Source organism: Hetaerina americana, unplaced genomic scaffold (genome assembly GCF_022747635.1).
Source record: "Hetaerina americana unplaced genomic scaffold, ioHetAmer1.1.p SCAF_1, whole genome shotgun sequence".
In the NCBI taxonomy this organism is placed as follows: Eukaryota; Metazoa; Arthropoda; class Insecta; order Odonata; family Calopterygidae; genus Hetaerina; species Hetaerina americana.
In genome coordinates this window covers 13,577,427-13,601,284 of record NW_027286069.1, presented here as the reverse complement: position 1 = coordinate 13,601,284, position 23,858 = coordinate 13,577,427, and the positions used below count along the sequence as shown (strand labels likewise).

At 38.1% G+C, this 23,858-nt stretch overlaps 1 protein-coding gene across 1 annotated transcript; it reads right to left on the bottom strand.

The window, feature by feature from the left end:
* Window positions 1-5: 5 nt before the first annotated feature.
* Window positions 6-23,568, bottom strand: LOC139700121 (alpha-tocopherol transfer protein-like). The gene is made up of 8 exons (XM_071598653.1): window positions 23,489-23,568; window positions 17,667-17,783; window positions 16,829-16,988; window positions 11,129-11,274; window positions 6,302-6,414; window positions 5,036-5,140; window positions 3,758-3,866; window positions 6-2,534 (listed from the first exon to the last, which is right to left on the bottom strand). Exons 2-8 carry the CDS (start codon window positions 17,779-17,781, stop codon window positions 2,347-2,349), a joined length of 936 nt encoding a protein of 311 aa, XP_071454754.1. The 5' UTR covers window positions 17,782-17,783; window positions 23,489-23,568; the 3' UTR covers window positions 6-2,346.
* Window positions 23,569-23,858: the final 290 nt, after the last annotated feature.

The window sequence follows — 23,858 nt, the reverse complement described above, 5'->3', positions numbered from 1 at the left end:
AAGTTTTTATTTCAGGTCATGTTACAAGTCAGTGGTTAGTCAATGGATCAATCAAAATCCTACCTTGACCAATAGACTACTGGTTATTTAGGCATATCATGCATGTAAAGGATGGTTAGCAAGTTACATGGTATGTAAAATCAAAATTTTATTTTAACATCAAAAAGGACTTAGCTAGTGCACTTTTTTAAATATTACAATGCCTTATTGATACAAGATGAGTATGTGATGATTTTTTTAAAACATGAAAAAGAATTTATTGTTGGATTATTTTGAAAGTGCATAGTTCTTTTTCTTTGTTTTGTTAAAGCCCCATCCAATACATTTGACCCTGGGATTTTACTTTACATAGCCTGTAGACTTATTTTTCTTGAATTTTCAAATAATTCATTCTTAAAAAGTTGAACTTAATGGTTAAATTTTAAATTATTAAGTAAGGTAAAGTTATTGGAGAGAGATGATAATTGACAATTTTGATTCCCACTATACTATTTGTATTCAATTGATTATTATTTTATATCCGCTACACAATTTTTATACAATTGTTAATTATCATTTCTCTCGAGTAAGGAAAGTTTCCATTATATTGTTCCTTAGGTAAATTTAGTCAATCTACTGATCTAGTCATTAAATGTAAGTTTTCATAATTTATAATGAAGTTTTTAAATGCACATGATGAAAATTTTACATTATCAGTTTTATTATTTTAAATAAAAGCTTATTTTTTATGTTTTACGTCAAAAAACTCTTTCACACTTTACAAGGTATTACGGGAAAGATGCATAGCAGTGAATGAATGTGGGACGATTCTAGGTGACAGTTTTGCCTAACTTGATGCACAATAAACTCGGACCATTTTTAAATGGTAGCGTACTGGGAGGTGCAATTTGATTCCCTGAGGCCTACACTTTGAACTTTGCTTGAATATTTTTAATCAGTAAAAAGTAGTGTAAATTCACTGGAACATTTATTCAAAGTCATACTGCATATTTCTGGTGATATGTTTGATCTAATTTTAGCTTTGATCAAAATATTACAACATTTAAGTGTCAAGTCAAGTCATTGTCAAGAGAAACATTTTTTCCAGGTTTAGTATTATCATAATCACTCATAATTCCCCAATTAGAGTTCTGAAAATGCTTGGTATTAATAAATGCCGAGTTATTTTATACCTTGCATATATTCCTATGATGAAAATAGGAAAAAACATTCCTCTCTGCAAGAAAACAAGTATTCCCTTTTGGACGCTACTTAGAATGGTCTTATGCAAGAAATATCTTGCACCTGTTTATTGTTAGCATAACTTTGGAAATACATGCAATGTATCAAGATAATTTAGACAAGAAGGCCTATGAAAAAGTTAAAAATATGGCAGCGGAAGAGAGGAAGTTGTTTGGGTAAATCCAAATGAGGCAGAAAAAGTGGTTGGAGGAAATGTAGAGAGTCAGCGGAATGTTAAAAGCCATAATGGAAGGGAGAAGATTAAGTATGTGGGGAGGAGGAAGGGAGAGAATAAGCTTTTTGGATGGTATGAGGTCAGATAAGAACTGAAGAAGGAAATAGTGGGAGACACAAGAGGAAGGCCACATAAAATGTGATTTGTAATTATGGAACATCCATAGCCTAATTTAATAGGCAGCTTTACAATGATGATATCAATGTAGAATTAAATATATCTAGAAACTGAAATGGATATACACTGATGTATAATTATTTTCAATGTCTCCATTTTAAAGAAATGGATATAATTTGGGAAACTATGGACTTACAATGTTTTCTAGGGAATATTAGTTTTTCTCTTGCAAAATTCTCTGTTCCTTTTCCATTTTGCCTTTGTTATTAGCTTCCTTTTTGTTATCTTTGCTGACCCCTATCTGAATTTCACTTCATCCAAGTGGATGTTCAGGCAATGCCTTTGAAATGATGCCAAGTCTGTTTCAAGATATCTTAACATTTGTTTTTCACAGATAATGAGATCATTACTAAAATTTTATGTCACTGTCAATGGCACCTAGATCAACAAATAATAGAGATAAGTACCATCTCAAGGATTGTAATTGGTGTTTCCTAGGTAAGCTACCCCTGACATCACCTGTTAAAAGAATGTTTGAGGATTGTCAGTTTTGCTTTGTCCACTCTGCACATTTTCCCTTTGCACCAACCGTTCCGTAAGAAAATTGGGTGTTTCATATCACCCGTGATCACAGAATATTGTTTTTAATAAAAAAATAAATCATATCCACAACTCCTTTGGTGGCTTGTGCTTAGTGTGTAGATTATAGAATTCAAGTGTCCTGTTCACATCACAATAGCCAAGGGGCTTTGAGTTCCACTTGACTCAATTCGTCAGTCCAGACTAAGCTTTCTGAAGGAGCCGTCAACTCCAAAAGCAGAACACTGATCATTTTCACCCAATGAGAGACTCCATGACAGGCCTCTTTTCCACTTAGTCAGTGTCTCTTCAGTGACCCTCTGATTTCTTTCCTCTTCCAACAGCCACTCGCGAGTCATCTCCACTTCAGAGCATCTTTTTCCTAATTAAGGAGAAATTCTTGGATTATATAGGGTATCAAGGAGTTTTACCTGAATTAGTATAGAAATCGATACCAATTGGAAACGGGCCCACTAAACCAAGGAATAATTGGATTCAGATTATTGCACCAATTTTGGTTAGAAATATCTAGTATTACTCCTAAGCATTAGTCTCTTTAATTCGTCACACCCGAAGGGAGGGAGGTGAAATGCAGCGTCTAGCGGAAAGCACAAATTCGACAGGGTAAATGGGGAAATAACTACCAATAAAAGTATCAAATTTTCTATCTTAACCATCGGTACTATTATTAATATATCGATATCACATTTTTATAAAATACAAGGTGTATTTAATTTCGGTGAAAAATTTCGGTGAGACTTAACTCAGGCTGCCACGAGTAAAGTAAAATAGAGTACACCAGCTTACCAGCCTTTGCACCCGAGGGAAAAGTACATAATTTCAGAAAATAGTCAAGTGTGTGAATTAGGGTATGGTTGCACTCCAGTCATTCAAGGCAGTCTATTAGCCTCCCCGGCATTTAGGCAACCGATGTTGCCGACAGTATCTAAGTATAGGAAACCATTAAGTTCAAAGAAATTGTTCAACATATGTCATGCCAAAATTTGGCGCTAGGGGTTATTTTAAGATACATTCCTTATCTAGAATTTTTTAATCAATTTATGCGATGTTTTTTCAACTGCTGTCTACAATGCATGCACACAGTTGGAGGCGCACAGTTGATTGAAATCGAAAATAGCTGACCAAGACTTCAATTTTTATTCATTCGTAATTTGAAACCTCTCATATTCGTTCTTACATAATTGGTGCTTGTTGTACTTCATACCTTTCACGATAATTATTTCACCTTAAAAATATGAAGAGTCACAAAAATAAAAAAAAATACCGCCTTCAATAGTCTTTGAAAATGTTCAAAGTCAAGCTGATTGCTGTGCCTGAAAGATGATGAAATTTGTAAAATGAAATATGATTAATTTTATTATGTAATTTATCGTAGAATGAACGCGAAGTTTCAAATTCCGAACTCAAAAAATATACTTTAAATGGGAATCTGCTTACTAATCGGAAACGGCAGGCTCAAATTCCAATTCGGGGGGGTTTTTATCCGTTTTTGTGATTGTTATTTGTGCTTAGGTGAAAAATATAATTAGTTAATTGACTTTGCCGTGCCTGACATATTGATTAAATTAATAAATCATTACTTACTATGCATAGTCTCCAGAGGTTCTTCTTCTCCGCCGTATTCTTTGGGAAATATTTCTTTTGGGATGTGTTCGAATAAGGTGTCAATATTACTCATAGAATGTATGTGAAGCTGAAAGAAATACAGAAATTGACATATTTAATGGTATTTATCGACATAGAACGAACTTGATAACCTAAAATACCACAACACGTGGTTAATGTTATTCTAAAATTTTACTTCGTCGAAACTAAATTGTTTGTGTGTGGTGCTTGAAAATTTACAGCAATATTTCACAAAAAAATAAGCACTATGTATTTTTCAAAATTTCATTCTGCATCGCGCATTTTGAATCATTTATATTTCCTTGTATACTTGCAGAATTTTTATATGCAATTTAATTTTGACCAATGATGAATGACACAGTTTTAAATGTTTTAGTTAACTCAATTCATAAGCTGGAGGTTACATTAAAGTTTTAGATATCCCCCTTTGGTAAGATTCTTTCCTATTTCCAGTGAAGGGGTCACTTCACTTCAAATGTTGGAGCCACCTCTCCAATCTGAAAATCTCCTCTCCAATACGCTCTTCTGGTGACTTCACCCGTTTATAATTTGGTGTTGGTGATTGCCACCGAATCTATATCCACCCTTATTGCCCTGCACAAAATAATTGCCAACGAAAGGACTCCATTTAGATTTAATTCGCGACAAAGGAACAGGCAATGTAATGTTATATTTTTTTACATCAAACGAAAATGACCTGGAGTACACTTTTCCTGTTTGAACAAATAAACAAAATTGCATCGATGAATGGTTCCGGCATATTCGCAAAACAACATTGATTTCATTGAATAAATAAACTTGTCATTTTTTCACACAAGAAAACTTATAATAATACCGGTTTCGACAATTGGGCGACATCGTCGGGTCTATTGTGCATTCCAGTTCCAGCCATTAACCCTCCATCTTTGGATTTCTATTTCTCCGGCTAATCGATTTGAAGTTTGTGAAATCAGCGACCAAGTCAAGTATATACGTAAAGGTGAAAGACAAAATGTCGTATTGATGTTGCTTGGCAACTGAGCGTAACAAAGAAAAATATTACTCCAACTCAAAACTTAAGATGACCGCAAGAATTCAAGCACATCATTTGTTTAATAATTTTTGAGATGAGATATTTTTGATATTTTTCTGACCATCACTTGCAGGCATCTTGAGAAATTGCCTCCAATTATTTATTTGTGCATTTCACAATAATTAGATAACAATTAGCTGGAGACTACCATATTTATTTCTTACCTTATCCATTCTCCTAACAAGGGGCCTAAGAAAGGCCACCAGTCGATCGACGACGGAAGAGGAGCTGAGCAGATGAACCTCTCGGATTTTCACGTATAAACCCTCCTGAACATACAAGAAAAATGTATTAAAATAATATATTTACCACTTACTTAAAATATGTACAAAAATTCTTTTATTAGGTGACATAAGTTCCACGTAACGACTCATAAATGTTCGGTTGGTGACGGAGTGAATTGAAATTACCAAAAAGTTAATATTTAAGCTTACTGCTTCATGATTATTGTCAATGCACCGAGTTATATGGATAGATCCGCATGATGTGGTTGAATATGATTTTATATTGATGTAACTAGCAGAAATGTGGCAATATTACTCACCGTCAAAAAATCCAAAATTTCAGTTGTTTCCAGTGTGCGGTTATAGGGTGAGAACAGATGAGAATTTTTTTACTTATCTCACAAAAATGATTTTTTTCTGTTTTTTGTTAGTTTATCAGTTTCATATGTACTCAAGGCACAAGTTTTAAATATTTCTAAGAAGTAGGCTCATGACTAAAGTGGTAATTTATTCACATTTGTATAACTTTTCTATAGTCAACGTTTAGGTAGTCTGAACCATCCTCGAGCTTAGATAATATGATTTAACCGATCACTTTCCACTTATGAAAACGAGTTAATTGATAAATCCTCTTAGGCTTAGCGGTTTTTTTGGCACAGAATCGTCGAAGATATTTATCAAAAGGATTTTAATATTTTCGTGTGCATAATAAGTTGGAATCTTATAAATCGTTAATTCCAGTTTTTTTAGGGGATGTTGAGGTATTTTGAAGAAGTTTAATCCATATTTGTAATTTTATGTTTGCAACTTTAAGAGTTATTTTGTGATGATAATTCCAATAATTGTCTATAGTTGTTGTATTTATATAGTATCTTATACTAATCAATGCGTCTTAACAATTTACAAGACGTTTGATGAAGATGGAGAATACGTCATTTACCATAGGCTAATGACAATTTAATGATTATTAGTCCTGCGAATAGAAAAAATAACTAATAATTATGGAGGTATTATCGATGTATTCAGTCTTGGCAGTTGAAGCAAAGTGTAGTCAGTGAGCGTCATGCAATACGCTTGCGAGAAATAAGCGCCCGGTAAGGATCCAGGAGCCACGGTGGACATCTTTAATTAGGGAGATTAATACTATAACTACCCTCAGAATACATTAAGAAATGGGCACAGAGACCTTTTTATATTGTTACTTACGTGGATGTACGCGAAAGTCTTGCTGACCAGGGAAAAGGGCATCCTGGCGAGGAAAGCTAATGAAAATCCAGTGAGGTCGAACACGTAGATTAATCCAGTTGACGGTTGTTTAGCTGTGGGGAATATAATTTGTAATTAAAATCTCTATGCATTCACGTAGGAAAATCTATGGATAACATTATTTAATTTATTTCGTCAATTATTTCATTGAATAAAGCAGGTTACTTCTAAAGTCCATGACAACTATTTTTTTCGGGCGAACAAATTTCTTCTTCCCAGAAATGTCAAAATATAGCTTGAAAAGGGAATTACAATGCAACAATTTCAGAGTGTAAAAAGGATTCTCCTTGGCTGAGGCGAATGATTTTTGCCCTCTGAAATTGTTGCAACATAATGCATGTTAGCGGATGACTCTGTCAAAAGTTACTGCTGCGGCATCTCCCGCAGTTCCTTGAAATTTGAAAAGGGAATGTTCTCTTCTGATTAGCTTAATTGAACTAAGGTAAACGCGCCGCGGAGTAGGTGTAAGGGGTAAGAAAAGACACATTTCGGAATTATCGTTGCGGGATTGCCACAAAAAAGTTATGCAGTTATCATGTTTCATCAACGAACTCTAAATAAACAACCAGAACAGAATATGTCCTCGTTCATGAGTACATTTTTAAACGTACTGAAAAGAAAGCGTTCGCCCGATTGATTTGCTGCCATGCCTTTTGAAATGAGTGTCGTAATAATAATATTTGGCAGTAAAGAATTATTTTTTACATTAGCGTTACGGAGAATGTTGTTTACTTCCATTTTTAGTTTCATCGAACCATAGAGAAATGGTCAGTGGTGAAACATTTAATATGGTGACATTTGACTCCCAGCGTTTACGGAGTGTAGATCGTTCGTTTGCGAAACCTCTATAACGTGACCACGTTACGCTTCGTCTTGAACCGGTTATTGGAACAGCAATACGGCATCAATTTTTTCTTGAAACTGAGTAAAACCGGGAAAGCGACTCATGACATGCTCAAGGCAGCTTGTGGTGATAACGCTATGGGTAGATTGGACATTTTTGAGCGGCGCAAGTTGTTTCGGGAGGGTAGGTAATATGCTGAAGACGCCGAATATTCAGGACGCCCTTCGATCTCAAAAAGTAGTAAAAATCTTGCTAGAGTGAAAGTTTTGTTGGACAGGGATTGACGATTAAATGTTCACATGATTTCTGGTGAACATGGCATCCCTAACAGTGATGTACATCGACTCGTGACCGAAAACATGGGTATGAAAAAATTGTGTGTGAAGTTGGTGCCGCGAGTGTTCTCGGATGAACAAAAGGAAACTTGCACGCGGATCTGCCAACAGCTTGTGGACCATGTGAGTGAGGATCCAAATTTTTTAGACAATGCCCCACCAGACTTCTTCCTCTTCCCCCACCTCAATGCTGAAAGAACGTCACCACGGCTCGGCGGAAGTGTTACAACAGGGCGTGACTAGGATGCTTATCAGCATTCCGGGCACTGCCTTCCAAAAGGTGTACGAGGAATTGAAAACCCTCTGGCAGCGGTGAGTGGACGCACAAGGGTGCTACTTCGAAGAATTTTGAGAGAATGTATGAAGTTGTTGATCTAATCGGCCTTAAATTCATCTTTCATGGTTAAATTCACTTCATCCTTTTCATACTCCACCGTCACCTTTCTTGACACAGACATGTCACTTCACAACAACAAATTCACTACCTCAGTACATATCAAACCCACTTACCATCAGCAATACCTACGCTATACCCAGCTGTCACCGTACTCACGCCGAACGCTCGATTCCAAATTCTCTCTCTATCCGCGGACACCGGATATTCAATACCATAGCCTCCCTCAGCAAAGACCTTCGAAATATACACAATGCACTTCACAAATGCGGTTACCCAGAAAAGATTCTACAAAATAAAATCCGCCGCTCCATCCGACCTCACACACCACAGAAAAACAACCCCATATCTGAAGCAGGACTCAACCTTTGCACCACCTCTTTCCCAGGAATCCACAGACTGAAAACCTTTCTTAAAGAACTTTTCCCTATATTAAACGATAATGACGCTACCTTATCTTTACTGCCCCAATGACCCTCTCTCGCTTACAGACGACCCGCCAAGCACAGAAACATTCTAAGATCCATCAACCCTTTGGCGCCACTCACCCCCCCCCCCCCCCGACAAATGTCCTCATCTTTTCCCTACTTGCGACCGCTCCTGATGTAAAACATGTCTACTTATCAGATCTGCTCCCTCTCCCCGCATCCCCTCATTGCGCCCTCACATCGTTCCAATGCTGATGGCCTCACGAAAAACATTTATATCTTTTGTCATGCAAACAATTCTCTTGATTTTTCCGAGGCGAATGTATTACCCCCTTATCCATTCGAATGAACAAGCACCGCTGCTCCTGTATTTCTGCCTCACTCTTTTCTCTTCCTATCCCTTCCCTCGCACACTTAATTTTACGAATTCCTTGCCCACTTTCACTCCTACCTCCAGTTCTTCCCATGCCTCTCTAATCATTTCCTCTGCATACAGGTTGAACAGCAACGGTGACAATGGGCAACCCTGCCTTACACCTCTTCCTAACACTGCCCATCCGGACTCCCCGTTCCCCACCCGCACCTGAGCAGTCTGAGACATGTACAGGTTGTGGATTAGCCTCCTTTCCCTCCAATCTATTCCTATTTTCTGCAATATTAGTTTTTCCCAATTCACTCTATCAAACGCTTTTTCAAAATCTACGAAACAGGCGAATACCTCCTGGTTGTGTTCTATATTCCTCTCGATTAATAATCTCATTACTGCAATGGCATCACGCGTACCTCTCCCCTTCCTAAAACCAAACTGATCATCCCCTAAGTAATCATTTGCCCTACTCTCTATCCTTTTGTTTATGATCCTGAGAACAACTTTAGCTGCGTGGGATATCAAACGTGTATATATAATATACGGTCCCTGGTATAGCAGGAATCTTTGCAAACCCTGAATGAGTGAGTATGTGTGATTCACAAAGGTCTAATACACCCGAGTGATTGAGTGATTGCGTGTTTGAGTACGGCCTTTCTGTTTCGTTTGATATTTCTGTGTGATTCACGGGTCCCTGGCATATGAGGAATCCTTGCAAACCCGGAACGAGTGAGCACTTGTGAATCGCAAATGTCCCTGATTTCGAACACACTCGAGTGATTGAGTGAATGAATGAAAGCGTGCGCACATCCTTTTGATAATTTTGTATTCATCTGTGCGATTGACGGGTCTCTGGCATACGAGGAATCCTTATAAACCCTGAACGGGTTAGTGAGTAAGATTCACAAAGGTCTAACACACCTGAGTGATTGCGAACGTGAACTTGGGCCTTTTCTTTTTAATTTTAATTGTTTTTATTCCAGTGTGAGCACAACGAGTCCCTGGCATATCCTTGCAAACCCTGAGTGTGTGTGTGAATGAGATTCACGAGAGTGACTGTTATTCCTTAACACGCCCTAGTGACCGAGTAAGTTTATTTTATTTTTTATTAATTTTGCCTTTTTTTATGTGATTGGGGTACACGTGGGTCACTGTTTCCCAAACACACCCTGGTGACCTAGTAAGTGCTCCCTATCTTTCCCCTTTCTTGTAACTTTGTTTTACCTCCTCCCTTTACAAACATAGTTCAAATCAAGGTTACGGTCTGGGCTATTTCATTTTTATTACATATGTGAGTGTCCTTTCTTTGTGTTTCTATGTTTTAAAATCGAAATTAGGGCATATATATATATATATATATAACTACTTCCTGGTCCTCATCAAGGAGAGTAGCCATTATAGGGCTTATCTGAAAGTACTGCCAGTTATCAGTTATATTTCATTTGAACGCACGAGATATTACTGGATGGATGGATGGATTCATGGATGGACCTCATGAATTAATGGCTATAAATATGTATTTTTGTTCGAGCATATAGGAAATATTGCGACTCTTTTAATTATTTTGTATTACATTTTTTCACCTTTAAAGCGGCGAGATATGTGATTACAACGGTTCCCGTGTAGAATCAAGAAGAAAGGTCACAATTTTCTAATAGTTTCATGAATGAATTCTGGTTGCATCTGATTGTTACAATGTGATCAACTATATTGAGGGTGCAATGACACGTGAACATCCGCTGAAGTATGTTATACCTCCATGCGCTTGCAAACTTTTCACATTTTAAAGATCTTGGAATCATTCACCCATTTATTATTTGCGTGTGCTGAACCCACCTCTCGCAAGAAGGCGGGTCAACTCCCGTTCCACTAATTGCGCAGGTGTGGTCAGCGGAATAACCACAAAGGCAGTTCCATTCGTCAGGTTCTACCAATTCGGACGTATCCTGGAACATCGTGACGTCCATGAAGATGAATGCTCACCGTAAAGCAATATGCATCTTGAGACCAAGTTCAAGCGATTGTCTAATCTTGCGGATAAAAAAATAATGAATAGGTGAAAGCCGCCATGGTACGTCAGGGAGAAGTGTGGAATAAATAAATATCCGAAGAAGAATAGAACTCCCATTGTCTTTCGCGTGGGCACTCGTTACCGGGTGATCTGTCTCTTGTGACCCCCTCCCCTCCACTCCACTCCAACTAGGCACTATACAGGAAGGACGGATTTTTAATCCCCCCTCCTTCCCGTCTGTTAGCTCTTCCGAGTCGCTAGACACGTGACTGCGTGGGAGGAATGTGCGATGAGGGACGCCGTCCGTCATTGGCGTGCTAGAGGAACGAAGGGGGCGGGGAGAGCGCCTTTGCAGCGCGGATACGTATTTCCTCCTCCCCACCATTACCGCGCTTCCTGGTCAACTCATCCATGTCCATGTGCGACGCCCGGAGTATCCCCTGCAGCGAAAAGTTGGACGAGTCATGATCCCTGAGGCGATACACGTACACCGTGTCTCCCTGCGGCGTCGTTCGCGGGAGTGGCGCCCACACCCTGAAACAAGAGAAACGAACGATTGTAAGGATTGAAATGGAGCGTGTTTGGAACATTTCTGTTCCATGAACATGTTCCATTGATCGTGGATTTTGAGGATATACACGTTCATAGACAAACCAAAAGTGTTACTTCGGATTAAATAGTCCTTCGGAGATCAATTCAATTATTATTTGCCAAATCAATGGCGTAGTGATTCAGTGGGCAGAGCGCTTGGACAGTAATTGTTTTTAGGGGAGACTACCGACAGATAAGGTCATTTGCGCCATTAGAGATGGATGGGGAAGGAGGAAGGGTGGAGAGAAACCCGGCGTCGGCATTACTCTTAACGAAAGGCGTCAAGGGGTCCGCAGTTTAACGTCCCATCCGACGGACGGCGCTTTCAAAGTGCTCTTCACAAAGCACCTCAAATGGGGATCGGGATACCACTGGAAAATATATGTTGTCTTCAGGATTTGGACCCGGGCCCTCTCGGTGGGAAGCCTATACATCAGCCACCGCACCATCTCGATCCTCAGAGCAGTGGGCTTACTGACCGGAGGACCCGGATTGGATTTCGGGTGATGCTTCTGGGCACCCTCAATTTCCCCAGAAATTGTGTCATTTTTTGAGTTCCAAATATTCCTTGGAAACCAAAGGCGCCACAGGGAAAGGAAATGCGCTCCCTCCCTTCACTGTTACATTAAATTCACAAGCCGTTGGACTGAGATGAGATCTATCCTAACCGAGCAAGCCTTCGAATTCAATTTCAAAAATTATTTGTATGCTCACAGACCAGCAATTTTACATACATATATATTTCATACATTTATAATTATGCACCTATGGCTGGTAAGTGGAGTTAAACCCTATTTTAGGCGTACGATCAAGACAAGGCATCTAACTTCGGAATGGTGGCTGTTGTTTGTTTATGTGCCAAACAGTATTTGGTATGGTAGCTTGTATGATTTAGTTTGTTAAGTTTCCGATGAACTTCATATTACACGCATGTGGGATGTGATTAGTAATTTATGATATCTAAGTTGCACTTTTAATATCAAATTACTTCTTTCGGAATCGAAATATTCTTTCAACTCTATAAAACCCTGCTTATTGATATTATTGAGAGACTAAAATGAGACATATTTCCATTAATCATACCAAATTTAGTTTTTTATGGATGGACATGTATATAATAGCAATATGTATGATGAAATTCAGCATTACTCAATAATAAAGTCATTACTATTTATTTTCGGTGTGATTTGTGTGCAAATTTACGGCAATGAACGAGATGCTTTGAAATCCAGTATCTCCTTCCATGAGTAAAGTTTTAAGTCCATCGACTCAACATAAACGTCATACTATCTATGTACGTTTGTTACTATTCAAATTAATTTTCCTACGTAGCAACATTTTTTAATATTTATGTTGTTTTGGCTTTTTCAATTTTTTATTCCCTTAAATCGGGATGAAAATGAAAACGTATCTTTTGTAAAACTAATCGTACATTCTGTAAAAATATATCATAATTAAAAGAAGAATTTCGATCGAAAGGGCCGCGGTTCTTAGGCGAATGCAATGGTGTACGTTACGTGCGATAACGCGGAGTCATGAAAAAATATGCTGAAAGCAACAGCAGGTAAGCATGCAGAAAAATGCAGACCTATGAGTAAATTCTTAGTATCTGAGCGTTGGAAAATTGCTAGAACCAATCGAAGCTAGTATGTATAATTGGTATAACTAGCTGTATGCAATTCAACAATACTAATATAACCCTTCACGCCGTCCCCTTTCTGGGTTGGCTCAATGAAAAACAGCCTAATTTTAGGTAATAGTATGGGTTATATATTTTTGCTATAGTGACTCGTTTTAAACTTTAGTCCATGTTACCCTATGCTTGCATACTTCATTCGCCTTTCGCTCTCATATGGAGCATCTGGATCCTGCACTTTCTTTTGTCCCTGAGACTCTTCATGTTAAATCATTCCTCTTGACAGCCTCTTCGACGGCATTCACTCATGACTTAATCGGTCTACCACTTCCTTTCAACCCGTTAGCTACCTCAACTTCTCTCGTGCCTAAATCTGTTCGGTGGTTAGGCGCTCATCCTTTTTATGATATGGCAAAACCAGATAAGTGGGCTAATTTCATAGTCATCCTTTATTGAAGGCTCTAATCCCCATTCTTTCGTGGCCAACCCATTCCTCACCGTACATGAACACTGTCTGTCTTTTGATGTGCAAATATTATTCAGTGAACGCCACATGTTATCTTCGGTCGTCAGAGGCTCTTCTTCTATGAGCGCTTATAAGCAAAGAATAATTATGCCAATTAACCAACATTCTAGTCTTTACAGTACCTACTCGTGCCACGTTCAGCACTCCGTGCTGACTTTCATGGTTCTTTTCCAATTACAGTTGTCCCAAACATACCGTTAGAAAAACCAAAACTTAGTAATACCCTTTCTCTATGGCAGGATAGCTGAAATGACTCCCTCAAATTAACGCGTTCCACAACTGCGGTCTCACTTTACGCTTTAAGTTTTCAAGAACACTCAAATATATATCGTGATATTGATTTTTGTCCTGAGTACGTGATGCCACCTGACACTGTCTATCAGCACATGTGGATTTTATCAATAATAATTATCCTTTAGAGTCAACTCTCCGAGGACCATCACCTCACGTGGTCACCGGGTTGTTATTTTTAACCTATGCATTCATACACCGCATTGGCACTAAATGCGAGGAGCACATTGGCAATTGGAATCAAAATTTATTACACATTATCACACTCATTGAAAACAAATGATAAATTATATAGTTTCAAATTGAAACCCAAGAACCTCCTTCTAATGAAGTGCTATTGTTCATGGAATGACTTTTTGAATGACAGAGAGTTGTAGTGCATTAGATTTCTGTTGATATTTAAATGTATATTTTATTTTTTAAGCAGGTTCATAGCGTTAAAATGTACCCGTATATTGTACTTTTCTTTGTGGTTGGCGACTCCTATACTTACATGATATGTATGGTCAGTGAACAATAAGAAAGCTATTGTTCCGTGTCGCACTCGACGGCCATTTTGACGAACCAGAATTGCTATGCAAGGAAAATAGGGTTGAAAATCGGGATACTGTGGGCAAGAAAACTCGTCAAACGTGTAAACAACATGTACGCCGACTGCCGCTCGAACGTGATTGTTGCTCACATTGAGCAACATTGATTGTTCCATTGACGAATAGCACCTCAATGGCGATTTTTTTCCAAATAATTGTGTGTTGAAATTTCTGGATGAAATTGAATTATCGATCCTCATTTTTCTTTTATCGTATTGTGAAGACCTGCGACGTTTATCGTCTTGTTGAGGGCGTCACAACTTTATGACTGCCTTCAGGCGCACGCACGTCGCAATGACGAATGCATTTCCGCAGTAAAAAAACCGGCCCCTGGCCTTGGTGTGGGTGGCTGGAATTTCTTTCTTCCACATCGTCCGACGATTCGTTAGTATTTATAATGTAACCTAGCTGTGCAGTGCGGCGAAAAGTAATAGGCAGGAGAGAAATGATGGCCTTGATCTTCATTTCTATGTTCGGAAATGATACCCGCCATCTATCGTCTCGATGTGTACCCACTATGTGCCGACAAGGGAAATAATGTATCACGAAAAAAAACTTGATATCTCACATTTCCTGGTTGACCCGAGAGCAGAAGGTAGTCTTTATTACTGGAATGATTGAAGGAGGACAGCCGAATTTAATCGATAATATTACTTAGTACGTTCAAAAAATTACTGCCAGTGTATGTATGTTAGAAATGACGTTGCTTATTTCTGACGATTTTTGTGCTTAACATTCGATTTCTTGCGCGTAACAAAAGTAAAATCCTGACGTCCGATATTGAATTGAAAAATTTTTTATACGGACGTTCCGTCCGTATTCAATTTTTTAATATTTTGACATGTTGGGGCATTGGTAGCTGATTCTTTCCGATTTCCTGTGGAAGTGCGTGTCCGAACCAGATGGTCATTGGTAGTGGTCATTCAGTTCCCTAGAGAAAATCCAGGTATCTTGAAGGTGCGTCTTTTTTAGCGGCATAAAAGCTGATAGGCGAGTGCCTGGGGATTTAACCTAAATCGTTATGATCGATGATGATTCTCATTCATTCACTTGGTGTGGACCCGCCTTTAAGAATTCGTCATTTTTAAGCCTCTTATAACCTTGCCAGAATCTTATTTCTGAAACTGGCTTCTTTAGATACACAGCCAAAACTTCTTCAATCCATCACAATACACATCCTTGGTTACTTGTACACCTTGTCACTCGCACGTAATCATTCCATTGTCACTGAAAAGTCGATTCCTTGGCATCCACATCAAAGCCTAGATCTAGATCTCCTTATATAATTTCATATCGCACATCAGATATGCTTCTCGACTTCGATCACGCTTTCAATTTCTGTCATTAGATTATTTATTTATTTATTACCTATTTACGTATTTTCGTGGTCCGTTGTCTCATTAAGGGTAGTTATGCTCTCTAGTACACGAGAAAGGGCATTAAGCTACTGAAGCATTTTCAAGCAGGTGACATCTACGGCTGGGTGCTGGATAGAATCGGTTGTAATGGATTTTAACTGAACAGAACCTGGAATTTTTTCCGCTTATCATCAATCAAACCCGTCATTCAACTATTTTCACTAGAATGAGAAGCTAAAATTCCCTAACTCAGAGCGCCCTCGTGCCATCAACGATACCGTGCCAAGATTTGAGTTTTTTTGGAAAAGTCGTATGACCTTATCAAGTCGTAAACACACCTGCGATGTTTGACATTTTTAGCGACTTTGGGTATCTTAATCGTTTTTAAGCATTAGTAAGCATAAATAGATAATGAAGGAACTGGTAAAGGAAAGTGAGTTACTGACTGATTTTATGAGGTGCGTTATCTCCCTTTCCTTATCGATGCATTTGACATATTTACAGCTACTTAGGTTGGGCGTTCCTTCGTTAGCGATGAAATCGGATAAATGATTCGTCGAAATATTGATTGTATCAGTTTCCATGGATTAGTCATTATTTCCCATCCTTTGGGCTAATTTCTGATTATCCTATTGTGTCTTCCGAAATAAGATTTTCAGAAAAACTTTAAAATTTTCAAATGGCCTATATAGAGTCGGATGGAAAACGATCCTAATCATCCGATTGGATTTTCTTCTCAGATGAACTCGAACATATTTTTATCAGTCCTTTTCCGTGAAAGAAAGTTTCCAAAATATCAGGCGTATAATATGCCTGAGATTCGCTCGCTGACCTATGTCTCAATTGGAAAATTCAGAACCTACGTTTAACAGAGCATCGTGTGGGTGACCTATCGTCCTTGTATAGAGATATATGCTGATCCTTACCAGCAGAGATAAATTACATATCTGGTTTCCTCCACGCATTATTTAAAGACTAAATGAACTTGAAATTTAGAAGAAATAAATCCATCCAGGGTACCTTCATCAATGGAAGTGTTAGATTTACACATTTCAATATTTTCATGCTTTTAATAAAGGGAAAAAATACTACCCACATTGTCTTGTATGCAGTTTGTACTTCTGGTAACATTGGATCCCTTCTGGAGAATATTTCCGTGATGGCCGTCCTAAGGCAAAAGAGGGCTTCCAGGCGAGATTTGGCTCTTTCGACACTCCCGCTGCAACGAACCATCATTTGCCGCAGGAGAGCACCATCTGAAATTGGGATATGTATGAAATTAAATGGGAATGTTTTACTCAATGGAAACTCGGAAGAAAAAAACGACTAATTCCCAGAAATTTTAAAGTTAATTTTGGCATGAAGTATAATTGTTATACCCTCCTTTAATTTTTCGCGATCAAACCATGTGCCATTGCAAATTAACCATTGTTGGGAATAACTAACTATTATGACGTGCACTTCATTGTTTGAATACCGCCTACCTGTACACCCGATCTCGTATTCACCGGGAGAAACTGCTGACATTTTTGGTATAATCGAATAAAAGTCTTAGGTTGGAGACGGACGATGAGTTAAGAGGACCCTTATGGATTCTTACAGGTGAGAGATGAGAATTAGAGAGTTATGCTAAATAATTTTTTATTAAAGATGTTCTTATGGTGTGATATATATGTAAGAGTATGACAGGAATTTTCACAACGTAGAACTGGAGATTAGTTGTAAATAGAGAAGGATGTTGATTTTTGCATTGATTATTGTATATTGTTTGATGAAAGGGTCGGGAAGTGAATAAGAAATGTCGGTAAATATGATTTTTCATTCTTTGGCTTTGATATTTTAAGTCTATCATGAAGGAATATATTGTTTTCTTGCATTTAGTGCAGCAGCAGAATTAGTACGTGGTTAAGGTAAAATACAGGAATCAGACGTACCAACTTCTGTGGGCAGGTGAGACTGTCGTTGAAGCCATTCCCGCAGCATAATCTCGCCCTCCTCCATGTCGTTTTTCGAATCGCCGTTGGCGGTAGGGTTCCCCTTGCAGTGCATTCCTATTTAGAGGAAAGAAAGAAACACATGCTAGTTATAAGATCCCAAATATAAGATTTTCTCAAAAGGATATTTTTAAAATTATGATTCCTTTCTTCTTCATGAATTGCGGTGGGATGTGGCTATCACGCACCCTCTATTAAGCATATTATATATATATATATATATATATATATATATATATATGTACATATAGATATATAATTAATATATATATATTTTATATATATATAATTAATATATATATATTATATATACATACATATATATATATATATATATATATATATATATATATATATATATATATATATATATATATATATAAGCCATAAACACAGTAATCAACCCGAAGGTCGGTTTGGTAGGTGATGATTGAGCTCACCCAGTACTAAACCCGACGGCATGTGAAATTCACACATCAGGGTAGGGGGGCCAGTTCCTTTCCCTGTGCCGGTTATGATTTCCCAACAAGATATGGTACCCGAAAAATCACATAGCTTGATATGTATATATATACACACACATATATTTATATACATATATATATATATATATATATATAGAAATATATATATATATATATTTATATATATACATATAATGGTGGGATCAATTTGTCATTGCCAAGGGAACACTCAAAGGAGGGTAAGTAATTAATCCTGCTCCCACTCCTAGAAGTTCTCCCCCGTCATTACCTGTCTTCAAGAGTTGCAACTGTGTACCAGATTTGTTCTAATGAATTCGTGGTTACCTCTCCCGAGTGTTCGCTTTCTCTCTTGCTCTTACACAATGGAACAGCCGTCAGTAATTGCACCAGCGAAGTATTACTTCGAGGCTTTTCAGTAAAAATACACTAATTACAGTTCCAAGTGGTTCACGGCTACATTTATCGCATTAAAGTGTGAAAATGCTTCACACTTGAATGTACTGAGGAAATTTACGCTCTATGAATAAGCGCAATGTCAGACCTTAGCCTGAAAAAAACGTCAATGGGAGTGATCCACGTATACAAGCAATTTCTTAACTAATTGCGAACCTTAGGCTTATAGCGATTTTTATCACGGGTGCGTCGTGGTCCAAAGAGGCTTGCATATTTGTGTGCTTGATGTGCCTGAAAATAATTACTGAATTTGTACAACTTCCGTGGGTCGCGTTAGTCCAGGGATAGAGAGCATTGGACGACTGATCGGAGGGACCGGGTTCGATTCCTGGGTGAGGGAATTCTCTCGGCACCTGCAGCTCCACCCAAGTTATGTAATTTTTCGCGTACCAGATCTCCTTGGGCATCCATAACCGGCACAGGGAAAGGAACTGGCTTACCCTGATGTGTGAATTTCACACGCCTCCGGGATTAGTACTGGGTGAACTCTACCATCACCTACCAAACCGACCTTCGTGTTGATTACTGTGTTTATGGTAAGTACGACTTCCAGTCATAAATTACTCTTCATCCACTTTTCCTAACGTTTTTCAAAATCTGCCGACAGTCCCCTTCTCCTCCCTCACCATGCTTTCCATCAATTCATTCAATAAATATCTTTTTCTCGGCTGCTTTCCTTTCTGTCCATTTCACCTGTTTCATCCTTCTCCACACCAAAATTTCAAAAGCCTTCAATTTACGCTCGTCACCTTTCTTCAACTATCATGTTTCAGCTCCACCCACGCCGTATTTCAAAGATTTAATGAGTCTGACGTCAATGTTCTTCTTCCTATGAAAGCTTCTTTACTCAACGCAATTCTTTTTGTTTTATTCTCTCTACATTTCAATGCAACAGTTTCAGAGTGTAAAAATCATTCGCCTTGACTGGGATTCGAACCCAGATACCTCAATATCCGGTCGAGTGCTTTAGCCACTTAAGCTACCGAGGCGTCCTCTTAAACTCTGAAATTTTGGGGCTTTTAAAGGAACAAGATGTTGTGACGAAATACCGTACATACAATGTCACAGGCATTCGTATTCGTGCGCAAGGCGCCACAGTCCACGAGGTTAAAGCCAACTTTAAACACTTATGGTTTTAAAAAAGAAACTTCATAACTCTTGTGTTGTTTACGTTGATTGTTGTGTTGATTACGTTTATGTAGATGATTCTCATTCCATATTTATCTTACTGACTTTCTAATTCAGCAATGCTTGAAACCCATTGGCTGACTGGCTAGCTATAGCTTGATCGTCAACAAGTCCAGCATATTTTATGAATTCTCTACTGACTTTCATTTCGGTTTCCAGTTCTTCCCCTGCCTCTTTTATCATTTCCTCCACGTACGTGTATATGGTCAAATACGTGGTTTATAATGGACACCCCTGTATTATCCCTCTTCCTAACACTGCACATCCTGACACTCCATTCGTCACTCGTACCTGAGCGGTCGGAGTAACGTACAGGTCGCAGATTAGTCGAAAATCCCTCCGATATACTTCTATTTTCCGCGATACATTCATTATTTCTACCCAATTCACACTGCCGAAAACATTCTCAAAGTCTAAGAAACAAGCAAGTATCTGCTGATTTTATTCTACAAGGTTACTCTCCATTATTGACCTCATTACTGCGATGAAACCACGCGGTACCTCTCCCCTTCCTGAACCCAAACAGATCATCACCTTAGAAATTATTTACCCTGCTCTCGATCCTCTTGTTGATGATCCCGAGAACAACTTTAGCTGTGTGCGAAATCAAACTTATTGTTCTGTATTCCTCACATGATGTAGCTTTGCCTTTTTTGGAATAGGGACTACCAATGATGTGAAGAACTCTTCCGGCCAAATTCCACTCTCATAAATGCTACGAATTGGTCTATTAAGACTCTTCTTCCCACCTTTGAATAGAAATGATACTTAGACGATTAGCATTAATGCCGACTTGATGCTATGTGGATATAGAGTACTTGAGCAGCGTTTGTGATGAAAATATGATGGATAGGGCGTCATGAATGAGAGGTTCATGGAAGAATGTGGATTGGGTACTCCGGTAATAGACGATTATGTGCATGCCGACAGAATGAATGAGAGTCGTTCCACCAAACAGATGTATTAATGAAGAGTGAACGGTTTAAGGGGGGCAGGTTTAAAGCGAGAAAGTCATGGGTGTGGGCGGTCGAAAAGACTCACAAGGCGAGGATTATTAAAAAAATCTCTCAGGAACAGGAGAACATCTATGAAGCAGTATACGAATGACTAACAGGTGCGAAAGAAATAGGCAAAGGTGCAAATCAATGTGGAAAAAATTAGTTGACGGGATTAATACAAAACCCACGTATGGGCAATGACTCAGAAGGCATATTATATATATATATATATATATATATATATATATATATATATATATATACACACACATATACACACACATGTATACACACACACATATACATACATACATATATATGTGTATATATATATATATATATATATATATATATATATATATATATATATATATATATATATATATATATATATATAGCTTGCTCTTTTAGTGCTATAAACCTTCAGTGCGAGTAAGATGTCAGGTAAAACTTCATATCATACTTTTTTATTACTTGGCCTGTCTACATTGAAAGGGAGCAGCGTTAAGGGCATTGAACGCATTTGAGCGACTGATAACCAGACTTTAAAAAGGGCTTTTCGAAGAAATTTTATTAGCTCATTTCCATGAAAATAATGAGAATATGTACGACGAATTAAATATATTTGCATTAGTTTGTACTCGAGCGTACTAGTTATTCGGAGCAAGGTTAAAAAAAAATTATTCCCTGTCATATGTAAGATGGGATCACTTATGAGAACACTCGATGAAAAATGACGACGTTAAATTGAAAAAAAGAAGCGAACGTCCTTCGCGAGTCGCGGCAATGGAACTATGCTTCACGTCATAAAACTCACCTTTAATCCTGTTCTACGGCAATATTGAAAGGGGCGAATCAAGGAAAACTCCTTTTCTCGCATTGAATCGATCAAGTACTTACGAAACGTTTTTAATTCATCTGCATTTTTTTGATTGGGCAACTTTCGCATAACCAATCATGACACTGGATCCCAATGACGAATGGAACGACCTTTTCACCTGACGAATGAAGAGTGTACTCATTCTAAAATAATATTTACCATCGCTAACGGTTCCAAAAAGCACATATTTCGCTACTCTCCTTTATTTATTGGAAATGGACGGTCATGTATGGCATGAGGGCTAGAGCGCTTGGGAATCCTAAATAAGTTTGATTTGAGAACGAGTAGAAACGACGATGGAGAAGTCCAGTGTTGACATTGAATACACGAAAGAAGCGCAAACTATGGATCCATAGCGAAACGTGGAGCTCACAGTTGCACGTCCCATCTAACCTATCCTGTCCTGCGTTTGAAGTTCTCTTCAAGTACGGATCGGATCACCAAAGTCGGGTATGCATAGGCTTCCGGGCCCTCGTCTTTGAAAACTGTAATTTAAAATAATATGGACTGCAGCCATATTTGCGAGAACATTCTGCAAAAAATCGTCATTCCTTTGTTTCACCGCCCATAATCCCATGAAACACTTAAATGCTAAATGCGGTCCTGCTGGGAGTGTAACTTAATATGATGTGATTTACTATTATTGGGAGGATAAATAATGATAAAAGCAGAGGGACGTGTACTATGTCGAATAAGGAAAATGTGAGAGAGGGGATCAAGAAGGCAGCTTAAGATATACTATGGAATAGAGATTATTGCTAATATTAAGATTGAGAATTGATGACAAAGAATATGTTTCAAGAAATATTGGAAAAAAATATTGTATGAACCTCTCGCGGTAATTTGATATTTCACTTAAATATTAAAAGCATTACTTTTCACATCATTTATGCCAAACAGAGTTTCTAACAGTTAATTTTCTGGGGTTGGTATGTACATATTAGATAGAATTATAGTGGTGAGTCGTGAATGCATCCTGGTTCCTTGGGATGGGAAAGTTACATTAAAATGGTGGATATAATAAAACTATCAGGTGCGCGTGAACTCATTCGTAAAATTAGTAACAAATTGCAGAAAACAATGGGGGCCTGTCATTCGTTTACTTTTTATAGGTATTTTTGTCATCTCCCTCCATCTCAAAAACTCATATATTTTAAAATGGAATTCCAAATGTCCAGTTCAGCCTAGAACTCTATCATAAAGGTATATTTTCATCAAAAAGCTAATTTTTCCACGGATTCTAGTTTAAACCCAACAGCCCAGTATTTAATTTTTTTAGTTTTCTTGGAATCCCAGTAATTTCCATGCGAGCTTCCTCGAATGACTCGCTAACTTTTTCCATCCACAAACCATACTGCAATTATGCTTTGAGTTATTATTGATTCATAGCTATTTTTATCAAATAAAAAAACTATAAGACTCGACATTCTAGTGTAAATTTCGAGCTAATGTGATAATACTAATATTCCTTTTTGTTCTAATGTACCCCCTCGACTTGCGTCACAATTTTGATCAACTTCCCCATTCTCCTACTATTTGGACCATCGGCACAATCTTCATGACATTGATACCTTTCAAATGATGTGTCAATCACCAAACATTCTACGCATGTAAGTCACCATGCCTTCTTTGTTATCTAGTTTTCCTATAATTCCGTTCGTGAAATTATTGGTACAAAACGGGATATATTTCCTCACAGGATATGAGATCTTTCACATAGGGAGAATATATGAGAAAACTTCATTAAAATACTCTCACCTTTCGATATACAGGACGAGGTACAGCTTCCAGTATGTTCAGTATTAGTAGTCACGTATCCCCGCTGAGGACGGAAGGGTTCTCGGTGCAGGAAAGCACTGAAGCCCGGCTACTTCCTCCTCTACTTATAGCTTGCCTTCTTCCGACCTCATCCCCAGTCCAAAGAGCCCAGACTCCATCCTTTCACTTTTCCGCGGAAGGGGAATCAAGGACTCGCGAGTTGTTGAGGCTTGCGCTTTTGTTTCGGTACACTTTCATGAACAAGCCACTGGTGCTGGAAAGATGTATATAGATATATATATATATATATACTTATATATATATATTATATATACAATGTATTTATATATATAGTGGATCGCGGTAGTCC

Excerpts from the sequence above, each read along its gene's own strand:
- LOC139700121 (XM_071598653.1), bottom strand. The coding sequence starts at position 17,781 with ATGCACTGCAAGGGGAACCCTACCGCCAACGGCGATTCGAAAAACGAC. Across the intron at positions 16,989-17,666 it reads TCACCTGCCCACAGAAGTTG|ATGGTGCTCTCCTGCGGCAA; the intron begins GTACGTCTGATT and ends TCCCAATTTCAG. Across the intron at positions 3,867-5,035 it reads TTGTTAGGAGAATGGATAAG|CTTCACATACATTCTATGAG; the intron begins GTAAGAAATAAA and ends TATTTCTTTCAG.